This window comes from Plectropomus leopardus, chromosome 8 (genome assembly GCF_026936395.1).
Source record: "Plectropomus leopardus strain MGB_pleo_1.0 chromosome 8, ASM2693639v1, whole genome shotgun sequence".
In the NCBI taxonomy this organism is placed as follows: domain Eukaryota; kingdom Metazoa; phylum Chordata; class Actinopteri; order Perciformes; family Serranidae; genus Plectropomus; species Plectropomus leopardus.
In genome coordinates this window covers 25,903,966-25,925,388 of record NC_142183.1, presented here as the reverse complement: position 1 = coordinate 25,925,388, position 21,423 = coordinate 25,903,966, and the positions used below count along the sequence as shown (strand labels likewise).

Here is a 21,423-nt window from a genome sequence, read left to right as displayed (position 1 = left end):
CTAGGAGGGCTGTAGCTGTGGCAGTTGCGAAGCAAAAACTCGGCTGTGAGAGGAGTTCAGGGAGGCTATGGAGGAGGACTTTTGGTTGGCCTCAAGGAAATTCTGGCATACTGTGAGACGTCTCTGGAAGGGATTGTCTCAGGCTGTGCTCAGCAGGAAGGAGAAATGCTGACCTAGACTGGGGATATTGTCGAGCGGTGGAAGGAACACTTTGGGGAACTCCTAAACCCTGCTGTCACGTCCTTTGTGGAGGAGGCAGAGTCTGAAGACTTGGGGGAACCTTCATCCATATCCCTGGCTGAAGTTGCTGAGGTAGTTAAAAAGTTCTTTAGTGGCAAGTCGCCGTGTGTGGATGAAATTCGTCCTGTGATGCTGAAGGCTTGGCTGACATGCCTTTTCAGTGACGCAAGGAGGTCAGGAACAGCTTGTGGAGTGACACACCAGGATGGTGGTTTCCAGTTTTCACAAAAGGGGACCGGAGAGTGTGTGCCAATTATCAGGATATCACACTTCTCAGCCTCACCATGAAAGTTTACCTCAAGGCACTGGAAAGGGGCTTCAACCGATTGTCAAACATACCTTGAATTCAGGAGGAAAAATGTGGGTTCCGTCCTGGTTGTGGAACAGTGGACCAACTTTTCACCCTTGCGGGGGTTGCTGGAGCGGCCGTGGGAGTTTGCTCATCCAGGCTATACGTGTTTTGTCAACTTGAAGAAGGCTTACAACCGTACGTAACATGTCTTTGCAGATTTCTTGGCCACATCTTGTAAAGTTTTCCCCATAATTTTGCACGAAATCAAACCAATTTTGCTCGGTTTCAAAAGGTTAAGCCATTTTTTGGACATTAACCTCAGTGACTTCTTTCGACATGATTCACTTTTTTTTAAATAGTATATTATGACATTTTTATGGTACACTTTATAATTATTTTTGACATTCAACAGAGGGGTTAACCAATTAGTTTTCCCTGAGGACCAAATAAGAAAGTAAGCCAAGGGCTAGGGGTCCAATTTTTTCTCATCAATCGTGCCAGTTAAATTGGTTGTATGTGCAGATATTGTTTCTTGACTAATAACAAGTGTATAATTACTGGTGTTTGGTGACACACCAGACAAAATGCACTCTTACACAATATTAGTCCACAATACGGCAATTTAATGTAAACTTTGAGCATGTGGAGTTTACATTTGCAGTTTGCAGATGAACTTTCAAGTATATTCACAGCCGCCTACAGTACCAACAAACTGAAACAACTTCATTTAAACAGTTGATTTGCTAAACATGGTGGTATATTTTTTAAACATAATAGTTTATACAAAATTAAAAGTTAAGAACTCATTGCCTCCTCCTACTTTCCTTCATTCCATCTCCTTTTTAGTGTTAATGTATTACACAGACACAAACCTTGCTGCCTCTAATAGACACTGACACATGTATAGACACACCAGCTGGTTCATAAAAACTGAAAGCGCACTCATTTTCCTCCTCCTGAAGCACTTTTTCTTATTTCTGTCTTCCTTTTTGTGCTCATCTAAAATACAGACACTCTAATAAACACTGACACATGAATACACATCAGCTGAGTGTAAAAGGGAAAGACAGACATAGGAATTTCTCTCTGACATAAAAAAAATGAGTTCCCATGCCACGATAACACAAGAAAGCTTTATCTTTTGATAGTTACTTTGATAAAGTAATGTACATGTATTTAACTCACCCATCAGTGAGAAAAGTGACAGTGGCGGGATGTAACAATATTTCTAATGTTTGGCCTGTACTCTGTTGTGGCAACTCTGAAGCACTGGTCCAGATGTGCACTGGACAGTCTGTTTCTGGTCTGATTCTCGATGCAGTTCATTGAAGAAAATGATGACTCACGGACGTAGGTAGAGGGGAACATTGTTAGCAGGATCATTGCAATTGTTGTCATGTATCTCTGTCGGGCTTCAGGGACCACATTAATCTAAAAGTCACACACCCCACTGTCCTTGTGTTGTGCTTTTAGCACATCAGATGTTCCCAACCCCACAATCTCCAACTGAAGATTTGCCTCATCTATGGAAGCCACCAGTCTCTTCGCCTCTTCAGTCCACTGGCTGTCAGCTGAAACAGAGAAAGGTTGACTGAGGAAGAGGATGTCAGCTAAGAGTTTAGGGCAGCTTTCAAATCTTACCCTGAAGTTTTTTGCCAGACTGGTCATGAAGCCTTTCTTGGCTGGAGTCTCCGTCATACTGTGCTTCTCACAATGCCTCTGTAGACATGGAAAGTGCAGCTTTCTCCCTTAAATGTCGCGCTCCAAAAGGCTGAGCTTCAACTTGAACACTTCAACTGCCTCGTACATGTCTGCAACAGTGTGGTTCTTTCCTTGCAGTTGCAGGTTTAGGTGATTTAGATGGGGCATAATGTCACGCAAAAAGAGCTCATCAGCCATAGCCTTGTTGCTGCGTAAAAACTGCTGAAATTCTTGGCCTTTTTGGCTCTGCAGGTTGAATAAAAATACATGCAGCTCATTGCGCAGGTCGCACATCCTCTCAAATGCAAGGCCCTTGCCTTGCCAGCAAACATCGTTTTTAAGCAAAAGATCTGTGTATTCAGCTGACATTTCCTCCAGCAAAGCTTTAAATAGGCGATGTTGCAGACTAGAACTCTCGCGCACAAAGTTTACCAGTCTCATAACAGTATCCATCTTTTTTTTTTTTCATTTCTTCACACAAAACCAACTTGCGAATAATGCAGTGAAATGCAATGAGTCCTGGTCTAACAGCAGCAAGCCTGCTTACCAAGCCCCTGTGCTGTCCCGGGGACCCGTCGGTGACCACAGATACGATTTTGTTCATATCCAGGCCATTCTTCTCAAAGAACTGTGTGGGTTCGTTGAAGATAATTTCACCCGTTGTGGGCCTGGGCAGAGGGAGCAAACACAGCACCTGCCCGTCAAAAAATCTTGTAAACACAGACAACTGCTCCACAAGAGGAGTCTATGACTAGGATACGGCTACTGTTTCCTTCAAATCGGCAAGTAGAGTGGAAAAACACTCCTCCTCTAAAATCTCCACTCTTCTGGTTGCCGTGTTGTCCAACAAGGGCACCTGCTTTAATTGATCCATCACCGTCCTCTTGTTTTTCTCATCATGGCTCAAAATTTCACTACCCATATCAACAGCACAGCTCGGCATCAACGAAAGCCAGCCTTGCTCTGGCTATGTTCCAAGAAACACTATGGATGCAGCCTTTACGCTCTCTTGAGCTGATGATGTTTTGCACAAAGTTAAGATGGAGTGCTTGAATAAAGTTATGTTGGCAATTTTTTGTTTGCGATGATCGATTTTCGGGGTAGCTGGCATTAAAACTGGAACCATGTAGGGTGCTAAAATTCCTCTTCAGGTTCTCCGTCTTGCAGACAGCCACGGTCTGATTGCATATCCGGCACATCGGTTTAGCATTGGCATGGTCCAGTAAAATAAAACAAAACTGCTCAGTCCAGCTTGACTTACATTATTAGCAAGCCAGTCAATTAGTAGAGCTGGCTGGTCAGAGATCAGCGAATAGCAGAGAGCGCGTAAACACCAAACGGGTCAAGTAAGTGTCAAGAGGGAGAATCAAGTCTTTGGTGCGGCATGAGGTCAACATAGGAACGCGTAAGCGCACTTCATAGTGTAGCATTTATTTCACGATTTTTTCCTCTAAATTTAAGTTTTGATATGACTCAGTGCGGGCCAGATAATTTGGTCTGGCGGGCTGAATCTGGCCCGCAGGCCATCATATGGGGATGGCTGTTCTACAATGTACTGTACTTCGATTTTTGTAAAAATTATTCAATTTTTCAGTGAAATTTTAACTACAACATTTTTTTAGCATAGTAGAAATATTTCATAGCATTTAATAGCTTTTGTGACATACTTTTCTGACTTTGTTTAATTACATTTTTTTCATGGCAAACTACTCGACAGTATTTTTTTTTTTAAATGTATTTATTATTTTCTTGACACAGGCTGCTTTTTTATATTCATATGGTATAACAGTACCACGTTTTTCATGACGGACTATGACATTTAAAATGGCCTTTTTGTTGAGGTCAAACAGCCAAAGTATGAACCTCTGTAAATTTCTTGCGTGCGTTTAAGAGACAGCTGGAATTTCAGCAATCTCTTGCCAGCTATTTACCAATACCATGTTGACCCTTCTCACACAAGCATTACTTTGCTACTACTTGCATCCAAAGTTTAAAGTTATTATGTCCCAGCACCCAGGGATTAGAATCTTAATTATTTTAAGAATTAATTTTAATTTTTAAACCGGTTAATTAAGATAATGCAAGTGTGATATTGGTATACATCATACATTTATTAGTGAACAACCCTTTCAAATCAGCCACAACAATTAAAAAAAAAATGATTGCACTACTTGGTAAAGCATAACTAGCAACTTTCATTTAAAAAAAGTACAAATCTTAAAAATTTCAAACAGTATACAGATGTATATATAATACACTAACTAGTTATGTTAAATGCTACAAACAATATGATTCCAATGGAATGAAAAATTATAACATTAATAAGAACCATTTCCTATATATAATATATATTAGTTGTTTTCTCCCCCCACCCCCCAATACAAACATGGAAAAAATGAGGTAACTGTAAATGTGCAAGTACCAAAGCAAAATATCTGCCTAACACAGAACACATGCCCCTGGCTCTGTTGGCGGGTGGGTAGTCTGGTGTTCAGGCAAGGACCCCTAGAGGCCAGGGAGAGTAAGAACAGTAAACCACTATCCCACCACAGCAAAAGTCATTGGTAAACAATAAATGGCATCTACTGAGCAATCAATCACAAATCCTAAATAAATTTTAGCTGCTTATTGGAACACATTTTTGCACCACACAAGCTGTGAGATTATTCAATAAATCTTAACAGAAAGACTACAAGACTCTATTCTCAGTTGTCATTAAAAGTTACCTCATTACCTAGGACTTAATGGGAGGTTCTCTTTTTATTTAGAAGGGAAGCTGGATATTGTCAATTAAATATTTACTCCAAAAATAAAAGTGCTAACATTAACATGACTTAAGGTATCTATATGTGAACAATACATTTTAAGATATTGATACACTGAGAGCAAGAGCCTGATAGGCAGGTACAGTACTACACTGAAATAAGTATGACAACACTTTATTCTTTTTTTAATCCCTTAAACTATATTGATTTTCACTGACATTGTTTAGGGGTATTAGTATAACATGCTTTAAGAATACATGGGATCCATGACAAACTATTGCATTCACGCAAGTGAGTTTTCATACCTACAAAGCAGAACATCTAGCACCTTTTCACTATGGCTTTTGATAAACTACAGTAGTTTCAGAGCATGTCATTTTCAGTCGTTAGGGCAATAACAGTAACACAATGTATGTAAGAATTTCTGGATTCAAGACCAGTTTTTTTTTTCTATAAAATGAAGTTAGCGCAATAAAATCTTGTAGTCATTCAGTTCTATTACAAATGTGTGCAGTACAATGCATGGCAGTTATCAGCTGAGCGTTAAGATCCAAACCCCCAGAACCCTAAGCCAACTAGAGCTAAAAATCAGTTGGGATCTGGTTGACAAGCATGCATATTGTGCACCATTAAATAGGTCCCCACCAGATTTTGAGATATCCTCCACTATAACACACTTGTTTTACTTTTTTTTTTTAAGTCATGCAAAACACCTCTTAAGTAGATTTGGGAGTGAATTAGGTAGGATAGTGTGCACGACGGCACATTTAGAAATGGGATCACAACCGCTATGTTTAACATATGGTTTGAGTAAAAGAACAAAAGTCAAACAGGTTTGAATAATACACTTGTAATGAGTTGCAGTGTACATTGCCTCTTTTCAGTGAATATTATTAACATATTTACTGATCTTTTTTTCTTGCATGCCTGTCTTTAAATGATGTAATATCTACTATTTCTGACAAAACAGAATATTATAATTGATTACATTAAATTATTTGTGGTCTGAAGAAAACAACCACACTAAATTCAGATATACCCTTTTCATGGCATCCTTTCCATTTGAAATGGACTGTTCTCCTTTATTTTTATATACTGAGAGGCCCTGAGTGATTTTTTTTACTTACAATATATGCCAGCGAATAGATATGTACACATAGGTTAATTCTCAAAGCTGTGGGTGTAACTCATTAAATGGCTTTTTTTTTCTCTTGAAGGTGGCACACACATCAAAGACTCACATTCACTTAAGAAAAAAAGTAAAGAAAAAGGCAAGATCCCTTTACACATCAAAGCAAAGGTTACAACTGCCTGTTAGTGCTTACTGGGGCAGTTAAGAAACAAGAGTGAATCCAAAGCAAAAGTCCATTTGTTGCTCTTTTCCCTCCCACCCCAAATGTATCCTGTTTTTTTAAGTGTGAACACGAGCAGGGAACTAGAAGTCTAACAGTGTTTCTACACTACTGAACACTCCAGCTCTGTGTCATTTGAACCCCGTGCTGCTCACTGTGGGATACACAGTTGGCGTTAACGTGGAGTGTCACCAGTGACTTTTACAAGGGGTTTTCAACATTCTTCTGTCTTCAAACGTTTATCTAAAAGCATTCACACAGAAGCTATACATAAAGTTGCTCTTTTACAACACCATTACCATAGCCTAAGACAATGACCTGACCAAGTAACCAGATTATAACACATACGTTACACAAACATGTTAGTGCTCCAACTGTTTCCTTCAATGTATTTTCTCTAGAAGATAAAACCAATAAATAAACCTTTTTTTTTTTAAAAACGGCATACTTTTAAAACAAGTGGAAAATGACAAAGTATTTTCAGGATTAGTAATAGGTTTGTGCTTGTCAAGGTCATAAGAAGGCAGATCTGAAATCTTGAACAGTAGGCTATATCTGTATATTGGATTTGGCTCACAAACAAAGAAATAAAAAGCCCAGTCTTCCAAAAAGGGGAAGAAAGTTCATTTAAAACTCGCCACTTACTGCACATATTGCTTTCTGCACAGGCCCCCAGAGCTCTATGGCATCATCAGCATAGCATTCAGACGAGGACTCCCATCCTTAAAACACAGTCAGGGTGGAACCACATGCTAGTCTTCCCTCATGGCGCTTTCTGAATAAGCAAGCAGTTCTATTAGTATGCTTCTTTGTCTCTTCTTTTTCTTTAAATTCAATAATTTTGGTGGCAATGCTTGATTTAAATATTGCTAGTCTGAATCAACAGTTCATGCAAATCCTAGCATGCTGCCCTGTATCCAGTGGTTACACAATGCATTGGCTGTGTGAACAGGACAAACATACACACACAAAGTGCACACACGCATACACACTTGCCAGAGGAACAATGCTGACGTGGAGGATGGATGTAGCACTTGTGCAGTTATGCCAGATGACCTCAAAAAGGCGCAGTCCATTAATCCATGACTGCTTTTGTACAGATCAGTGTTCCAGAGTGGATAATCTGGGGCAGAAGAAACCCCACAGTTGCATGTCCCAAAACTTGCAGTCCATAACCTCAGGCTCAACAGAATCTGCATTTAACCACAGCAAGTCACACTGTCACAATAGAATTGGCAAATCTAAAAACAGGGGTAAAACTGTTGAAATGATCAATACATTATTGCAGAACATACATTATTAACAAGTCACTTTGCCCAACACCTACACAAACATGCATCTATGATGGTCAGGCATTGCCTCCAAACACAGATACCCATGTTGAAGTATTCCTATTATTTCTCTGCTAATTGCACAAGGTGTCCAGCCTATCACTCTCCAGGCTACAGACTCACCTCTTCCAATGCAGAACTCCCACTATTCATGAACACCACAACCAAATCCACTAAATAAAAACGAAACCCTGTAAACAAAAGCAGCAAATAATGCATTGTAGGGGAAATCTTTGGAATCTGCAACGAGTGGGCAGAGAAAGAACTGGCTGGCGATCCCAGAACTCTGGCTATAGGCTGCGATAGGCAGTGGGTTTCATGAGACTTGGACAATGAAGCACAGCAGAGGTACAACAGGCTCCAGAAACAATCCTGGATTGCTTATTATTTAAGAAGGGGCAGGAGTGGTGGGTTGGTAAGCTATATTAACTGGAGGACGCAGGTTAGGTGGCAGGTGTCCCCAGTTTTGGGACAGACTCTGGTGTGTGCAGCTTTCCAGTTCAGCACTCAGAGACAGTTCTCACTCCACCTCCCGGTGTACGTCCGAGGCATCGGCTCGGCAGATAGGACAAGTGCGATTGGTCTGAAAGTCAGGCGGAAAATTAAGAATAAAGATGATAACCACTGCATATGAAAATAATTTTACTGAACTATGAGAACACTGTGAGATGGTTCAAGTGTTGAACTGCATCAACTTACCTTTAACCATTTATCCACACACTTCGCATGGAATTCATGGTTACAAGGTAATACCCGAAGTAGCTGCCTACACTCAAAGTCACTAAAGCACACAACACACCTGAGGAGAGGAAAGAAAGGTAGATGATTATAGATACATCTATATCTGGGGTGGGGAACCTCCGGCCTCCGGGCCGTGTACGACCCACAAGACCATTTGATCCGTCCTGCCTTGCAATTCTTAAAATAAATATAAACTCAAGAAAAATGTTGACAGCAATTGCTTTTCTGAGAAAACACTGACGGCTAAGTATGTCTGAGTCGGGTTCAGGGTCAGTGAATACAACACATGAGGTTACGTGGCGTTGCGTGATAACATTGGGGTTTGATTGACAAGTGATATGCGTCATGGCGAGTGCCAAGAAAAAAGGAGGATGCAGAATGCCGCATTTTCCAGGAGAAACGTACAAATGATTATTTCTTTGTTGAAGTAAAAGGCAAACTTTGCCTAGTTTGTGGCGCTGGCAGTGATGATAAAGGCCAATCTTGAGCGTCATTACAACTCAAAACATGCTAAAGTACAAATGCGTAGAAAATGAACGCTCTTCGACGGAGTTAGGGTGCCCAACAATCAGCTTTCACAAGACTGACAGAAAGAATTGTTTGGTGGTTAGTGAATTAATAGCTAAGAAGCTGAAACATGCTGAAGGAGTTTGTGAAGGAGTGCCTTCAGAGTTTGTGAAGGAGTGTAATTTACTTGTAATAATCAAGAAACCGTGATAATTGTGGTTTTTCATACAATCAAAATCTATAATCATTGCATCATATGTGTTCATAAATTTAGTATGGCCCTCGGAGGATTTCATAAAAATGAAAATGGCCCTTGATAGGAAAAAGGTTCCCCACCCTGCTCTATGTAGTTTGTTTTATAGAAAAAGGTGAGGGAAAGACTTACAGCGTTTGTTCAGATAAATGATTCTCTGAGTTGAATCTGTAGGACGGAAGTTGCTCTATATCTGCTTTAGTGAGTCCACGTGGTTTCGCTTCACCCAACCTTTCCGCCAGATTCAGTAGTGCCTACACAAATAGACAGAGATAGGCATAGAGAGAAGGAGATAGAGAGAAAGACAGGAGACAATACTGATGATGTTTTAGGTTTGTCAGGACTAATATTGCCCCCTGAGAGTGGGAGATTTGAATCATCAGTTGGACACCCCTCAGTTGACTAAGATTGAGCAGTCGTTTTTTGCTTGTTTGTTTTTTCTTGTCAGTGTACCCCTGGGGACGTTTTGGTCCCCAGACAATGCTGCGTAATGAGTACTCCTGAATGTTATGCTACTCTTTGGTAGAGGCTGAAGCGGTACGATGCAGTGGTAAAAAGGAGGAAGAGACTTTGCACTGTAATGCTCTGAGATAAAATAATCTTCTCTCTTTTGGATAAAAGAGGGGAATTTTCAGCTCACTGCAACTTAATGCAATACAGCCTCTGATATTTGTTTGATATCTAGTGTTGACAAAAAAGGTTGTTGCACTTTGACAGTCTGTCATTGGCATTGGTAGAATGTCTACTATATTACATGAATGTTGCTGTCACACTTTAAGTCCTGGTGAACCCTGTTCAAACTGTAAAACTTAATAAGGACAAAAACCCTGAAACGACGAATATTCGTATTTGTATGGCTGAATCTGATTTGACTGACATAATTCTGAGTCGGGTACAGCCCTAACTGGGATGTAAAATGATATACATCCAGCAAAAAAACATTATCACATTTATAACCCATGAGATGTTATGATAATGTAGTACTTATTGTACTGCTCTGAATCCTTTATTTATTTGAAATGAAAATAAACCAGCACCTTTATATTAGGCTCTGTCAATATCACAGCATATTGGTATAACAGGGCATTTGGAAATCCTGACAGTGTGATTTTCAACACTGTGAAAAATATAGACTGTTTCTGACTGTCATGAGTTTTTATACCGTACATAACTTGCCACTGGAGGTCAGTGTGGTGCAACAGGCAGCTGAGCTGACCGTAACAGACGAGTGAGAGCAGAGGGACCACAGGGAAAACAGTTAATTTTTACATCTAACCCAGTGAATTAAGGGATTATTTTCGACCAAACCAGAGTTGCTGACTGTTACGACAGCGGAATAATTAATTAAATTACTAACAAGACTGACTAAGGCAGTTTTGGTTTGTTTTAATTTGTTTCTGTCAAGTTTGAATGAAGTGTGTAAGAATAATATCATTTGTTGGCATCTTGTGTGTATTGTGTATTAAGTGGACTGAAAATGGCAAGACAGCCTGCAGAATGTAGCAAACTTGCTGGCTGGCTGGGTGGAAGTGTTAGCACCGCGCACTTATATACACATACTGTATACCCCAGTGAAATTCCAGGAAGGTATGAAGGTATGAAAAAATAGCCTTGTTGGCTTGGTATCTGTACTCAATCACATTGGCATATACTGTCTATTAAATGTGAAAACAGACTGCATGTGGCTCAACTTGTTCTTCCACAAACCATCACACTGACCTCATAGTTCTCCATCTCCACATCATCCACATCCAGGTCTAGGCTGATGGCTGGGCCCACTGCTGTTGGAGGCACAGGAAGCATTGACCTGAGCAGAGAGAGAGAGAGATGTAACTTGTTGAGCAAACATTAACAATCTCTGCAACTTAACTTCAATTGGGGGCAGCACCTGCTCTACAAACATCAGCACTGAGTGGTAATTACAGTCAATTTCATATCATTCTTGCATCTTCACGCTTTTTGAAAAGCATTTCTTTTTCTTTAAAAAAGCTACAGCGCAGCATATTGTTTACCCAAAAGTGTTGACTTCAAATAATTACTACATGATTAAGACTGCCATACTTCATAAACAGGGTGATTTTAGAGCAGGTACTCACAGGAAGTAAGGGAGGAAGCCTGGGTAGTAAGAAGGAGGAGGAGGAGGAGGGGGGAGAGGTTGCTGCAACCGGTACCTCTGTCCACTCACTCGCCGGGGCAACATGTGGGGGTATGGCTGAGAAGAAACACACACACATTTATGAAATTATGTAAACTAGAAGTTTGTGATTAAAGTGAACATAACATAAACCTTTATAATGACAGTAAGTTTCAGGAAAGGCTGATTGTATCAGAAGGACATTTTTTAGGAAATAGGCACAAGCTGAAAATTCTTGGTGAGCAAAGTGAGTAAAAAAAAATTAGGAACAGCACATACAAATACAGTTTAACAGTAATGTGATAATTCTTTTGGAAGCTCTTTGCTCGGGGTTACATTACAGTTATTTCTACTATTTCTAAGATGCAATATGTTGCGGCTTTGGAGCTGTAGTCAACTCTAATAAAGCTACACCACGAGTAACAAAATTACTAACACTGTTCAGCAAATAATGTTATCACTTTTTCAATGAGGAATAAATAAAGCCTTTTAGTTTCTAAATGTCTCCTAACTGCCCATGATCACACACAAAAAACCTTTAAAACACAAAACACAGTAATGTAATATCTTACATTACTGCCTAAGACAGACAAGAAAGAATATTTGAGCCATTAAATCAAATTTCAAATGTTTAAATACCCTCTAATGCGTTTTTAGCGAAAAAAATTTAATGCTATTGAAGACTTTTCAAGACCTGCAGATGACCTGTGTGCTGGACAGCCTCCAGCTGTGAATGTATCGATCTGAATGGGTGAAAGGCAGGTCATGCTAAAAATAAGTCATGAGCTTTGTCAATTTTCCCTGGAAAATAAAAGGTCTGAAAGTGTCTCTAAGGCTGTCTTACCACTCCAAAGGGAAGCTCCTGATGCAGAGGCTCTTGAGGAAGATACTGTAGGGGCAGAGAAGGAGGCAGCGCTGGTGGGTGATGAGACGGAGGGTAGGAGAAGGTCCCAATTGGGTGCTGGTCCCCTCTTAGGTCAACTTCATTGTCTACCCTCTGTAGAGGCTGAGAGGAGAGATAGATGTACAAAGAAGGGATGCAGTTAGACCTGACATTTTTATTCAGATCAACAAACTAGTGATTACGTTCTCCTTCCACTGTGTTTTTATTGATGAATATGTGTATGCTGTGGACTACTCACCATGCGCGGGTGCTGAGGCTGTAAAGGGACAAACTGGCTCAAAGGAGTAAGGTGCGGCGGCTGGTGGGGGGGTACAGATGGGGTTGGGTGCAATACAAAATGTTCGCTGGAGATCAGCGGTGGAAAGGCTTGATAAGACACTGGCATATGCTGCATGGTACATGCCTGTATGAGCTAAGGAGAGAAAAAAACACACAAGAGTGGACATAAATTCATGTGAATCACTTTTCTTTTCAATTTTATTTACGTCAACAATCAAACTCAGCACTGTGAAGCAGCCTCCGCCTGACCAAAGCAAGTTTGCTCCTTATAATGGCAGATATAATGAAAGCATGTTGTAAGCGTGTAGTGAACAGAAGCGATGCAATAGAAAAAAAAAAACAACACTGACTGCATTGGCACCACACTTATCATTCTCAAGTCTTTGTTTCACACAAACTAAATCTACAACAGAATCATATTTTATGTTGATTAACTGTTGCTAATACTTGTGCTAACATTAAGACCAATCCACAAATTCTGCACAGTAACAGCAGCAGTTTATTTGTAAGTCATGAACAGTGACAGATTGCATGGCTGGTATGGTGTGCTACATGGAAGCCACTGACATTTGGGCTCTTCCTTTTCAAACTCACAGGAGGAGGAAGGCAGCAGAGCAGAGAGAGCTGTCCGCTGAACATTACCGAGCATGCTGGGAGCTGCTGAGTGTTGCACCCTGGAAGGGGCTGCCCGGTGTGGATGGGAAATCCATGGGTCGTCACCGTCGTAACAGTGTATGATATTGGAACGGATCCCTGGTGCATCTTTTAAGAAAAGAGACATGTGGTGACTCCACAATCTTTCTAAAACTGATCTCATTTTATACCGCTACACAAAAACCCTGCGTGTGTCATATTATATCTGCACTTTCCTGAGGAATACATTTGGTCAGATATGACAGCAAATCATGTTTAACAAATGTTGCAACTTCTTTACCCATCAGGCCGTTCTCTGTTGGTTACCTGGTCATGTAGATCCACCATGATGGGGCTCTGCTGGGGCAGGTGAGCAGCAGGGTGAAGCATGCGTGGTGGTGTGCTGGTGTGGCTGTATTGTCTGGACTCATCTAAAGGAACAGGTTGGTGATGTTGCGAGAAAAGCAGATGATGGAAGTTCTCATCCTGAACCAGAGAAGTGTGCAGTACAGGTCTGTCTCGTCTCCCCCACTGGCGTCTCACTGGTGGGCTATAATGTCACACAGAAACATTATTGCCACAAATAAATACAAATACACTATCCTAATAAGCTTACGACTGTCAGGTATATAGATCACATGCTATTTCCTTAAAATTAACTCTCAGTTGCATTAGTCTATGTGCATAACTTCTTTTCCACAGACAAATAATATAAACAGCTAGATCAGTCTGGTAAGTTCAGGAAATCACATCATTTTACACGAATGCAGCTTTTCATTCCAGGAAAAAACAACATTCTTAGATGGTATCTACTGTCACTTAACAACATATATATATATATATATATATACGAGCCCTAACAGAAATCTCTGAAGATACTTATATTATTGGGACGTATATCCAAATAAAAGAAGTTACATATTTCCCATCAATTTGACATAAACATGCACAAATGTCAGATAGTTTTGTGTTTTTATTGGTATTCATGACATATTTAACATTTTAATTTAGCACTGGGGCACTTTAATTGGTTTGTCTTTTTATGTTTTGTCTTGTATCTTTTTGTCATGTTTTTCTTCTGTATGTTGTCTGAAAACTGTGTCGAATGGATGCCTTTCACCTTATACTGCAAACTAAATCTACCTATGGGTACAAATAAAGGAACATGAACCTAAAAGTTGGTGCATATGTCACTAAATACTTTTTTTCACACAATTTAGAAATATTGAAATACTTAAGTCTTCTCTGGAAACAAACAAATAATTTTTTGAAGCTTTTGTGTGTTGTTAAGTATGTGCTGACATATGGTCTTCTGGTGCTTGAAAAAAAACCCCAAAAACCTAATTTTGATGAGTCAGTGTGTGGTTTTCCTCTATAAAGGCTGCAAAACATGTTGTATGTAACATGTTAATTTACATTCAGGAAAAAGAATGGCACATTTGAGGGTCTTCATTTGTTTATTTGGTTTTTTTTTGCCTAAAGGTAAGGCACCATGAGTCACACACAACACTGACATTTGGTTGATGTTGAAAGCATTCCCATGTTATTTTCAATATTTTGACATCACATAGAACAAATTAAACAAAATGTAGCCTGTATTTATAAGAAAAATGTCTTAAGGAAAGACAAGACAGTTTTTACCTTCTCCTGAGATGCACTGGGGCGTTGCAGGGTTCTCCAAGGAACCTCCTCGGGTTTAAGGGGGCTGTTGGTGGCAGCCTATTTACTGCTATTTCCCATGGTCGCATTGGTGACGTCGTGCAGACGAGTCACGCTCCGGGAAAGGAAACTGTACAGTGGAGGCACTTGTATGTTGCCTCTGATTGTCTTAACCCTGCAAAAACACAGAAACTGACAAAATCAAAATTCTGCTTCATTTAGAGTTTTAAGAGTTTATCTATATCCTTCATCTATCAACTGATCACACAGTCAGGTCATTACGGAAAGCCTAGACGTAAAAAAAAATTAATAGATTTTTAAAAAATAATGATCAGTAATCTCTTTAATCTTTCCAACGGGAATATACTAGCATTGAAGTGAAATATTTGCTGTGCTGGTCACATTTTAACACCCTATAACAAAAAATCAGAATTTCAGATCTGTTATACGATACACCCCAGTGAAATTAGATACAATTAAAACTGAATTATAAGCTAGTAAAATAGGGATTCAAAAAAACAGTACATTTAAATTTCTTATTTCTCTGAGCACCACTCAATGTGTCTGGACCAGATGTTGGCAATAACTCAGCTACTTAGCAGTTTAGGTTTAAACTCAAACTTCAAATTTCATGTTAACTTTGCTGTATATCCCCACAAATTAAGGATGCAACAAATGAGTATACATATTAAAAACACTATGGTTAGGCATAAAAAGTCTTCTAGTTATGAATCTGCATAGTATTTAATTCCACACTGCCTTTTCTCTCTAAAAATGACTGACCTCTGAGTGTTTTCAAAGACTTTATTTATATTTAATAATGGAAAATATTTACAGGACTGTGCAAAGGCCTTAGACCACCATAGATTTGTTGTTTTGGCAAAGATTTCTATACAAGCAAAGAATACATGCATGCAAAACACAAAAAAGGTCAGAACAAAATGGCTTCTTCAAACTGAAGTCAATATCTAGTGTGAGATATGGAATCGTACACCCATGACAACCAATTAATATTGAGCTTTGGACATGTCTTGAATGCAACCTGGTGTAAATACACCAGAAGATTAGTATTGTCTGCCCAAGAGAGTTCAAGACATGCTAAGTGGACACACTTGGTCACACTTAATATGCTCTTTTCAACTTTAAACTGTTGAGGTTATCTTGTTCTGAAATATGTGTTTTCAATACTGCATACATATTTCCTGTATGTTCTGATTGTACCACAGTAAAGAGACTACTGAGAGATAAATGTGTATGATCATTACAACCTTGCTAAAATAACAAAGTTAAAGGTGGCTGAAGACTTTTCCGTAGTACTGTTCATGCTTAAAACAAAAATTATCCAGAATTATATGACAAACAGTATAACGTCCTCTACAAGGGCCTAGTTAGATTGATCTAGATTTTGCCATTTGTAACCAAATTCATGTCATTTTTGACAAAGAAAGAAAGTCACAAATGTATGTCAGCTCAGTTACAGACATATCATGGTTACATTTTTAATTTTAGGGTATTACAATGACATTACGTGAGTTGGGTATAAACAGAATGCTAAAATATAGTGAATACATTAGTGTTAAAGTGGCAGTGTAATTAATGCGGTATATTAGGAGGCATAATAAATAGGGGTCGCTGTAGCCTGCCTGAACAAAAACATGGAAAGCCATGTGCTCAAAAGACAAAGCAACAACAAAAGATGTGGAAGGCAAGCGGGACCGCTCTCTGCCGTACAATTTAGGAGGCCATTATACCGTTACACCTTATTTTCACGACTATTATGCAAAGTCCCGAACACATAACAGCGACAATGACCAACATTATCGCTATGGCAACCGTTAGTTCCTGATTTTCAGGGCAAAATCGCCGTCCCCTGTTGAAGGAGAGCAGCTAACTTTAGCCAAGCTAGGCTAATGCTTTGTCCCAACCTAACAGGACTCACAAGCTGCACATAACTGCCGTTGGCAAGCTAGTTAGCCAGCATGCTAATACATGTTCAGCACACCCGTTCACTGCATATTCTACCCATGTAACATGTCACACCACAGAGACCAGCATTGTGTGAACAGGTTTCAGCTATGCGAGTTGTCCAACAACACAGAGCACATCTTACTTTCTTAGCTAGTTTGCTTGCTCGGTGAGAAGGGGAGATGGCAGGTGTTTCAGCCTCCGAAATGTGTCCCATCAAGTTATCCTTGCGCGTAACCGCCTCTAACCGACTAACAGCAGTCGGTAGAAACTAACATCACCCGACTATCAATCAACTGTTGTTTCCTCCGAAAGATTTCTGACAATGTCGGACGGGGCTGCTGTTAGCTTGCTAACGCTTGTCAGCTAACACACGCTTCCAACTGCTGCATACGGAATCCGTTTTCGCCAGAAACCGTGAAATGGCCTGTCCGTTAACGGCAACGTTTACCGAAGCAGGAGATACCGTTAAACGTCTGAGAAGATAACGTTAGCTACCCAACGACAGGAAACATTCCTTGGCGCGTGTATGTTCCTTGAAATGCATTGTTATGACGAAACCACGCCTCCTTTAGTGAGTGGCCAATCAGCGCGCAGCAAATACAGACAGCAGACATCCAGACAGTCTTTGCTACAATGTATCAAAACAAGCAGTTCCTGTTGTTACTTGTAGCAAACAAACAAAACAAAAAGAAAGCTCCCTGAGAGGTTGCAGGGTCACCAAACACTAGTGAAAACATTTTTTAACCAAACATCCCAGAGCATAACAGTAAGCACTATGACAGACAGAATAAAAACTCTGACCTTTTCTTATTCTACTTGACTGTATCTCACCATCAACAGCACAATTAGCTGTATAATGCTTTTAAAAACTGAGGTCCCCTGTGGTGAAAAACAAATGGCTAAACATTGTACTTATGCATAATTTTATGTCCTTTTTACTTTATTTCTATAGATACACTGATGGTATTTATAGTTGTTATGTGTTCTACACTGATGATTTGAAATACCTATTTGCCATTTCACTTTTTGATCCTTTTCACTGTTTTTATTGCTATTTATAACTTTTGACAGACATTTCTGCTAGTTACTTGTTTTTATGGAATTAAACATATTATTACAATTAATATCTCATTCATCCTTTTAGCTTGCTAATGTGAATTCAGGGCATTGCTGTAAAAGACGTTGATGCTCAGTCAATCTTCCCTGAATAAACAATGGTTTGATGATGGTGATGATGATGCATTGTTACAGACCAAACTTCCCTGCAGTTCCATGTATTAGTAATAATGTTTCAGAAATATTCAGGAACACTGACAGTGGCATTCATTCTGCACTGTGAGTGTTTTTAGGCTACTTAAAACACTTTATGTGCATTTTGTTGCTAATGTAAATATGGCCAGGTTACTATTCAAAGGCAAGATATTGACTTGTGTATTATGTTGTATTTTTTCTACTTACTTATCTAATATTCTACCACTTACAGAAACTATAACGTGCAAAATAATCAGAAAAGGTTTCCATAGGTCAAACTCTTTACATATATCTTCATATTTAATCATTTGAGCATCATTGACATGTAAATTTTCCAACTTAACATCTGTCTTGACTCCACATCATTTCACTTCAAATATAAAAACATAAGTGATCACTGTGTCACTTAAGACCCAAAGTGAAATTGCATTTGATTGACTTTAGCCCACTTAAAATATACTCCATGGTTTCTTACGTAGAAGACATTAAAACTCTACTGTGGTCCACAGTGTGTTTTGACTCACTGGAGGCCACAGTGTCCTACTGTACACTACCCAGGCGGTTATGTAATATTGCACTTGCATGATCAAGTGAGAAACACCCTTCATCAGCTATTGTACGAAATTTCTCAGCTATGTTTTTGCAGGCCTGCAAATGGAGATGCAAAAGACTTAATGTGAAGCTGCTTGGGGATTATCAAGCTTTATTAGGCCATTTAAGCTACCTATCAGGCCCACTTAGTCCAGGAAGAGTTAATAAATAATGTCTTCGTCTGTTTTGAATGCTGCACTGCAAAGCATTGGAGCGTATCTGGTCTTTTGAATGAATTCAAAAGTATGCACCCAATAAAGAGCTGACTAAGGACAGCAGCATTGGTATGCAACATAGACTAAATGTAAACATTACAACATCGCACTCGGTAGCAGCAAAACAAGGAGGGGCTGGAGGTTGAGCAGGATGACAGCCCTAATAACCCGTCTAACCATCTCACGTAAACACGCACCACAAATCTTCAAATTTCAACCGAGACAAAGCGAGAAAAAGAGGAGCAGTGTTGTTACCTGATTGTTAATATGCAAACATCTGATCACTGATATTTTCCTTGTAATGTTCACATCTCGTTAGGCTAAGTGCGGCATCCTACGGTCAGCTGTTCCCGTGTGGAACATTCCGTGGATTTCACCACTGCTGTAAAAAAGGTGCTTAACATTTGACTCTCGTATTATGGTCGCATTCTCGCTGTGTGTAGCGCGGGTTTATGGTTTTGCAACCCTCGAAATTATTTCCGTAATCGCCAGTGTTTGGTTTTGAAAATGGTAATCCAGCCCCACGGTTGCTTTGAGTTTCTGCAGTTCCCCGTTACACCCCCATTTCTGCGTATTTCCAGAGCAGAGAGCACACGCCATGCTGCCATTTTTACCGTAATGGACAGAAAAAAGTGTGTCAGTCTGACTCGAAAGTTCAGGGTCGCCCTGTGAAAAGCATCATTTGTATTCTGTGAGTGAAAAGAGAGGGTGGGAATGTGCATGTAGTAAAAATAACAGTGTAAAATACTGTTACAAATAAAGGTTACGCATTACAAATTTTACTTACGGTAGAGCACAAAACGTGTTACCTGCAAGCAGTGGTGGAATACAAAAACGTGCATTTACTAAAGTACTGTCAAATAAAATCTGAGCTATTTGTACTTTACTTCAATGTTTTCTTTTCTTGTCACTTTATACGTTTAGTATACTACATTTCGAAGGGAAATACTTCACTACATTTACCTGAACCTTTTTGTTATTTTACAGATTAAGATTTTTGCATATGAGCTTATAAAATATGATGGTCTGTGATAAATTAAATTACCTGTTTGTACAAGTACAGCTGCATTGATTGGTTAATAAATTAATCAGTCGAGTGGCAGAAAGTAAATTGCCAACTACTTTGAAAAACATTCAAGTCTTCTATTATTTAATTGAGTTATTTTTTCTTTTAAAAATAAGTTAACATTTTTTTTCTATTTTATTATTTTGAGGGTTTTTTTGTATTGTGTTTGATTGTTTGTTTGCTTTATATTTTTCAACATTTGGTACTTTTACTTTTAATACCTTAAGTACTTTTTCCTGAATATACTCACTTATTTGAATTTTCAGTGCAGGTCTTTAACTTACAACGTTGTGTTTTTACAGTGTGGTATTGGTACTTTTACTAAGGTAAAAGATCTGAATACTTCTTCCACCACTGCCTGCAATATTTGTTTCAAATGTAAAAAGTTCTCTTTATGTAAAATGGTCCCTTCCTGAGTGTAACATCATTAAAAAGGCTTTACTATCATTGGCTTATTACATATTATAAGATATAAACAGCACTGTGGAGTTTTACTTTTTGAGAGGATTAACTCATAATGCATCATATTTTGTTTACAATATGTTGTGTGCTGTGTAATATGTGAAATGTGTGTACAGTGGAAAGACAAAAGAAATAATCAGAAATAAAATTATACAGACAAATAAGTGTTTAAAAAAAGGAACTCCAACCTACTAACCCTGAAAAAGCAAGGAAATAAAAAAGAGAAAGGGGAAGAGAATAGCTACTGACAAAATGACTACAATTTGTGTGAGACTCCCCAACATGCCTGCGTTATAGCACAAGTTAAGTATTATCATTCACTGCATGTTAATTACAGTATTCTGTCATTCTCATCACAAACTTGTGTTCCTTAATGTATGAGCCAGTGTGCGTCATTTCTTATCAGGACTTATTTTATCATCTTGTTGACGTGGAAAGACAACTCCCTGACTGAACTTCATCAAGTGAGATTTTTTTTTACTTGTGTTTCTGTTTACTGGAGTTTGGTTATGAACCCACCTATTAATAAATCTTTATTGCAAGGTCAGGAGTGGCATTACTGTCTTCAGTACCATAAATCATAAACCAAAGTCTAATTGGATGATAGTGGGTCATATTTTGGGATGTCTGGCAACAGTATTCTGACTGATATTCATTATGAGTGTGAGGATGGCAACATTCACATGGTTTATTGAGACATACCTTTGGTTGTTTTCCTCTTTATAAAAAGTCACATATTCCATTCAACTAAGTAAATGATTTTCACCATGCATGTTGGGCTTTATCTCCTGACTAACTAAAGAAAACACCTACTATTCACCACTGGGACCTACTCTGACAGTTTTTCTGACATTTTTACACATTATAAATCAACACTACAAATAAGCAACATAATCATTTTTTCCTGTCCTATAGTCTTAGACCACAGGAATAACATGTATGAATTTTGAAAATGGGTGTAGATCCCCTTTAAAGTACTAATGCTGCTGCCCCCAAAAACTCTAAGTTATGCTTTTTTCAGCTGTTGTATTACCACTTATACAAGGAGTTCCAACCAAGTAATCTGATTATTCGACAAG

The 21,423-nt window shown here is 39.0% G+C and overlaps 1 protein-coding gene across 5 annotated transcripts; it reads right to left on the bottom strand.

Annotated features, from left to right (window-relative positions):
• Positions 1-1,134: 1,134 nt before the first annotated feature.
• rnf44 (ring finger protein 44) lies at positions 1,135-19,388 on the bottom strand. 5 transcript variants are annotated; one of them, XR_006106125.2, is made up of 12 exons: positions 16,902-17,336; positions 14,774-14,966; positions 13,460-13,682; positions 13,094-13,261; positions 12,459-12,632; positions 12,161-12,322; positions 11,279-11,394; positions 10,902-10,989; positions 9,315-9,436; positions 8,381-8,480; positions 6,996-8,264; positions 1,135-4,738 (listed from the first exon to the last, which is right to left on the bottom strand). XR_006106125.2 is itself a non-coding variant. In XM_042493238.2 (11 exons), exons 2-11 carry the CDS (start codon positions 14,878-14,880, stop codon positions 8,202-8,204), a joined length of 1,323 nt encoding a protein of 440 aa, XP_042349172.1. In that variant the 5' UTR covers positions 14,881-14,966; positions 19,072-19,388; the 3' UTR covers positions 1,135-8,201. The 5 variants fall into 5 exon arrangements, 3 of the variants coding, with proteins under 3 accessions (XP_042349172.1, XP_042349171.1, XP_042349173.1); XR_015777293.1 differs by having other exon boundaries at positions 1,135-7,125; positions 7,343-8,264; XM_042493238.2 differs by lacking the exon at positions 16,902-17,336 and adding an exon at positions 19,072-19,388 and having other exon boundaries at positions 1,135-8,264.
• Between the last annotated feature and the right edge of the window lie 2,035 nt (positions 19,389-21,423).

Coding starts and splice junctions, on each gene's coding strand:
- rnf44 (XM_042493238.2), bottom strand. CDS start 14,880: ATGCGACCATGGGAAATAGCAGTAAATAGGCTGCCACCAACAGCCCCC. Junction 13,683..14,773: donor CCAGTGCATCTCAGGAGAAG/GTAAAAACTGTC, acceptor GTGACATTATAG/CCCACCAGTGAGACGCCAGT. Junction 8,481..9,314: donor CATTTATCTGAACAAACGCT/GTAAGTCTTTCC, acceptor TCCTCTCCTCAG/GTGTGTTGTGTGCTTTAGTG.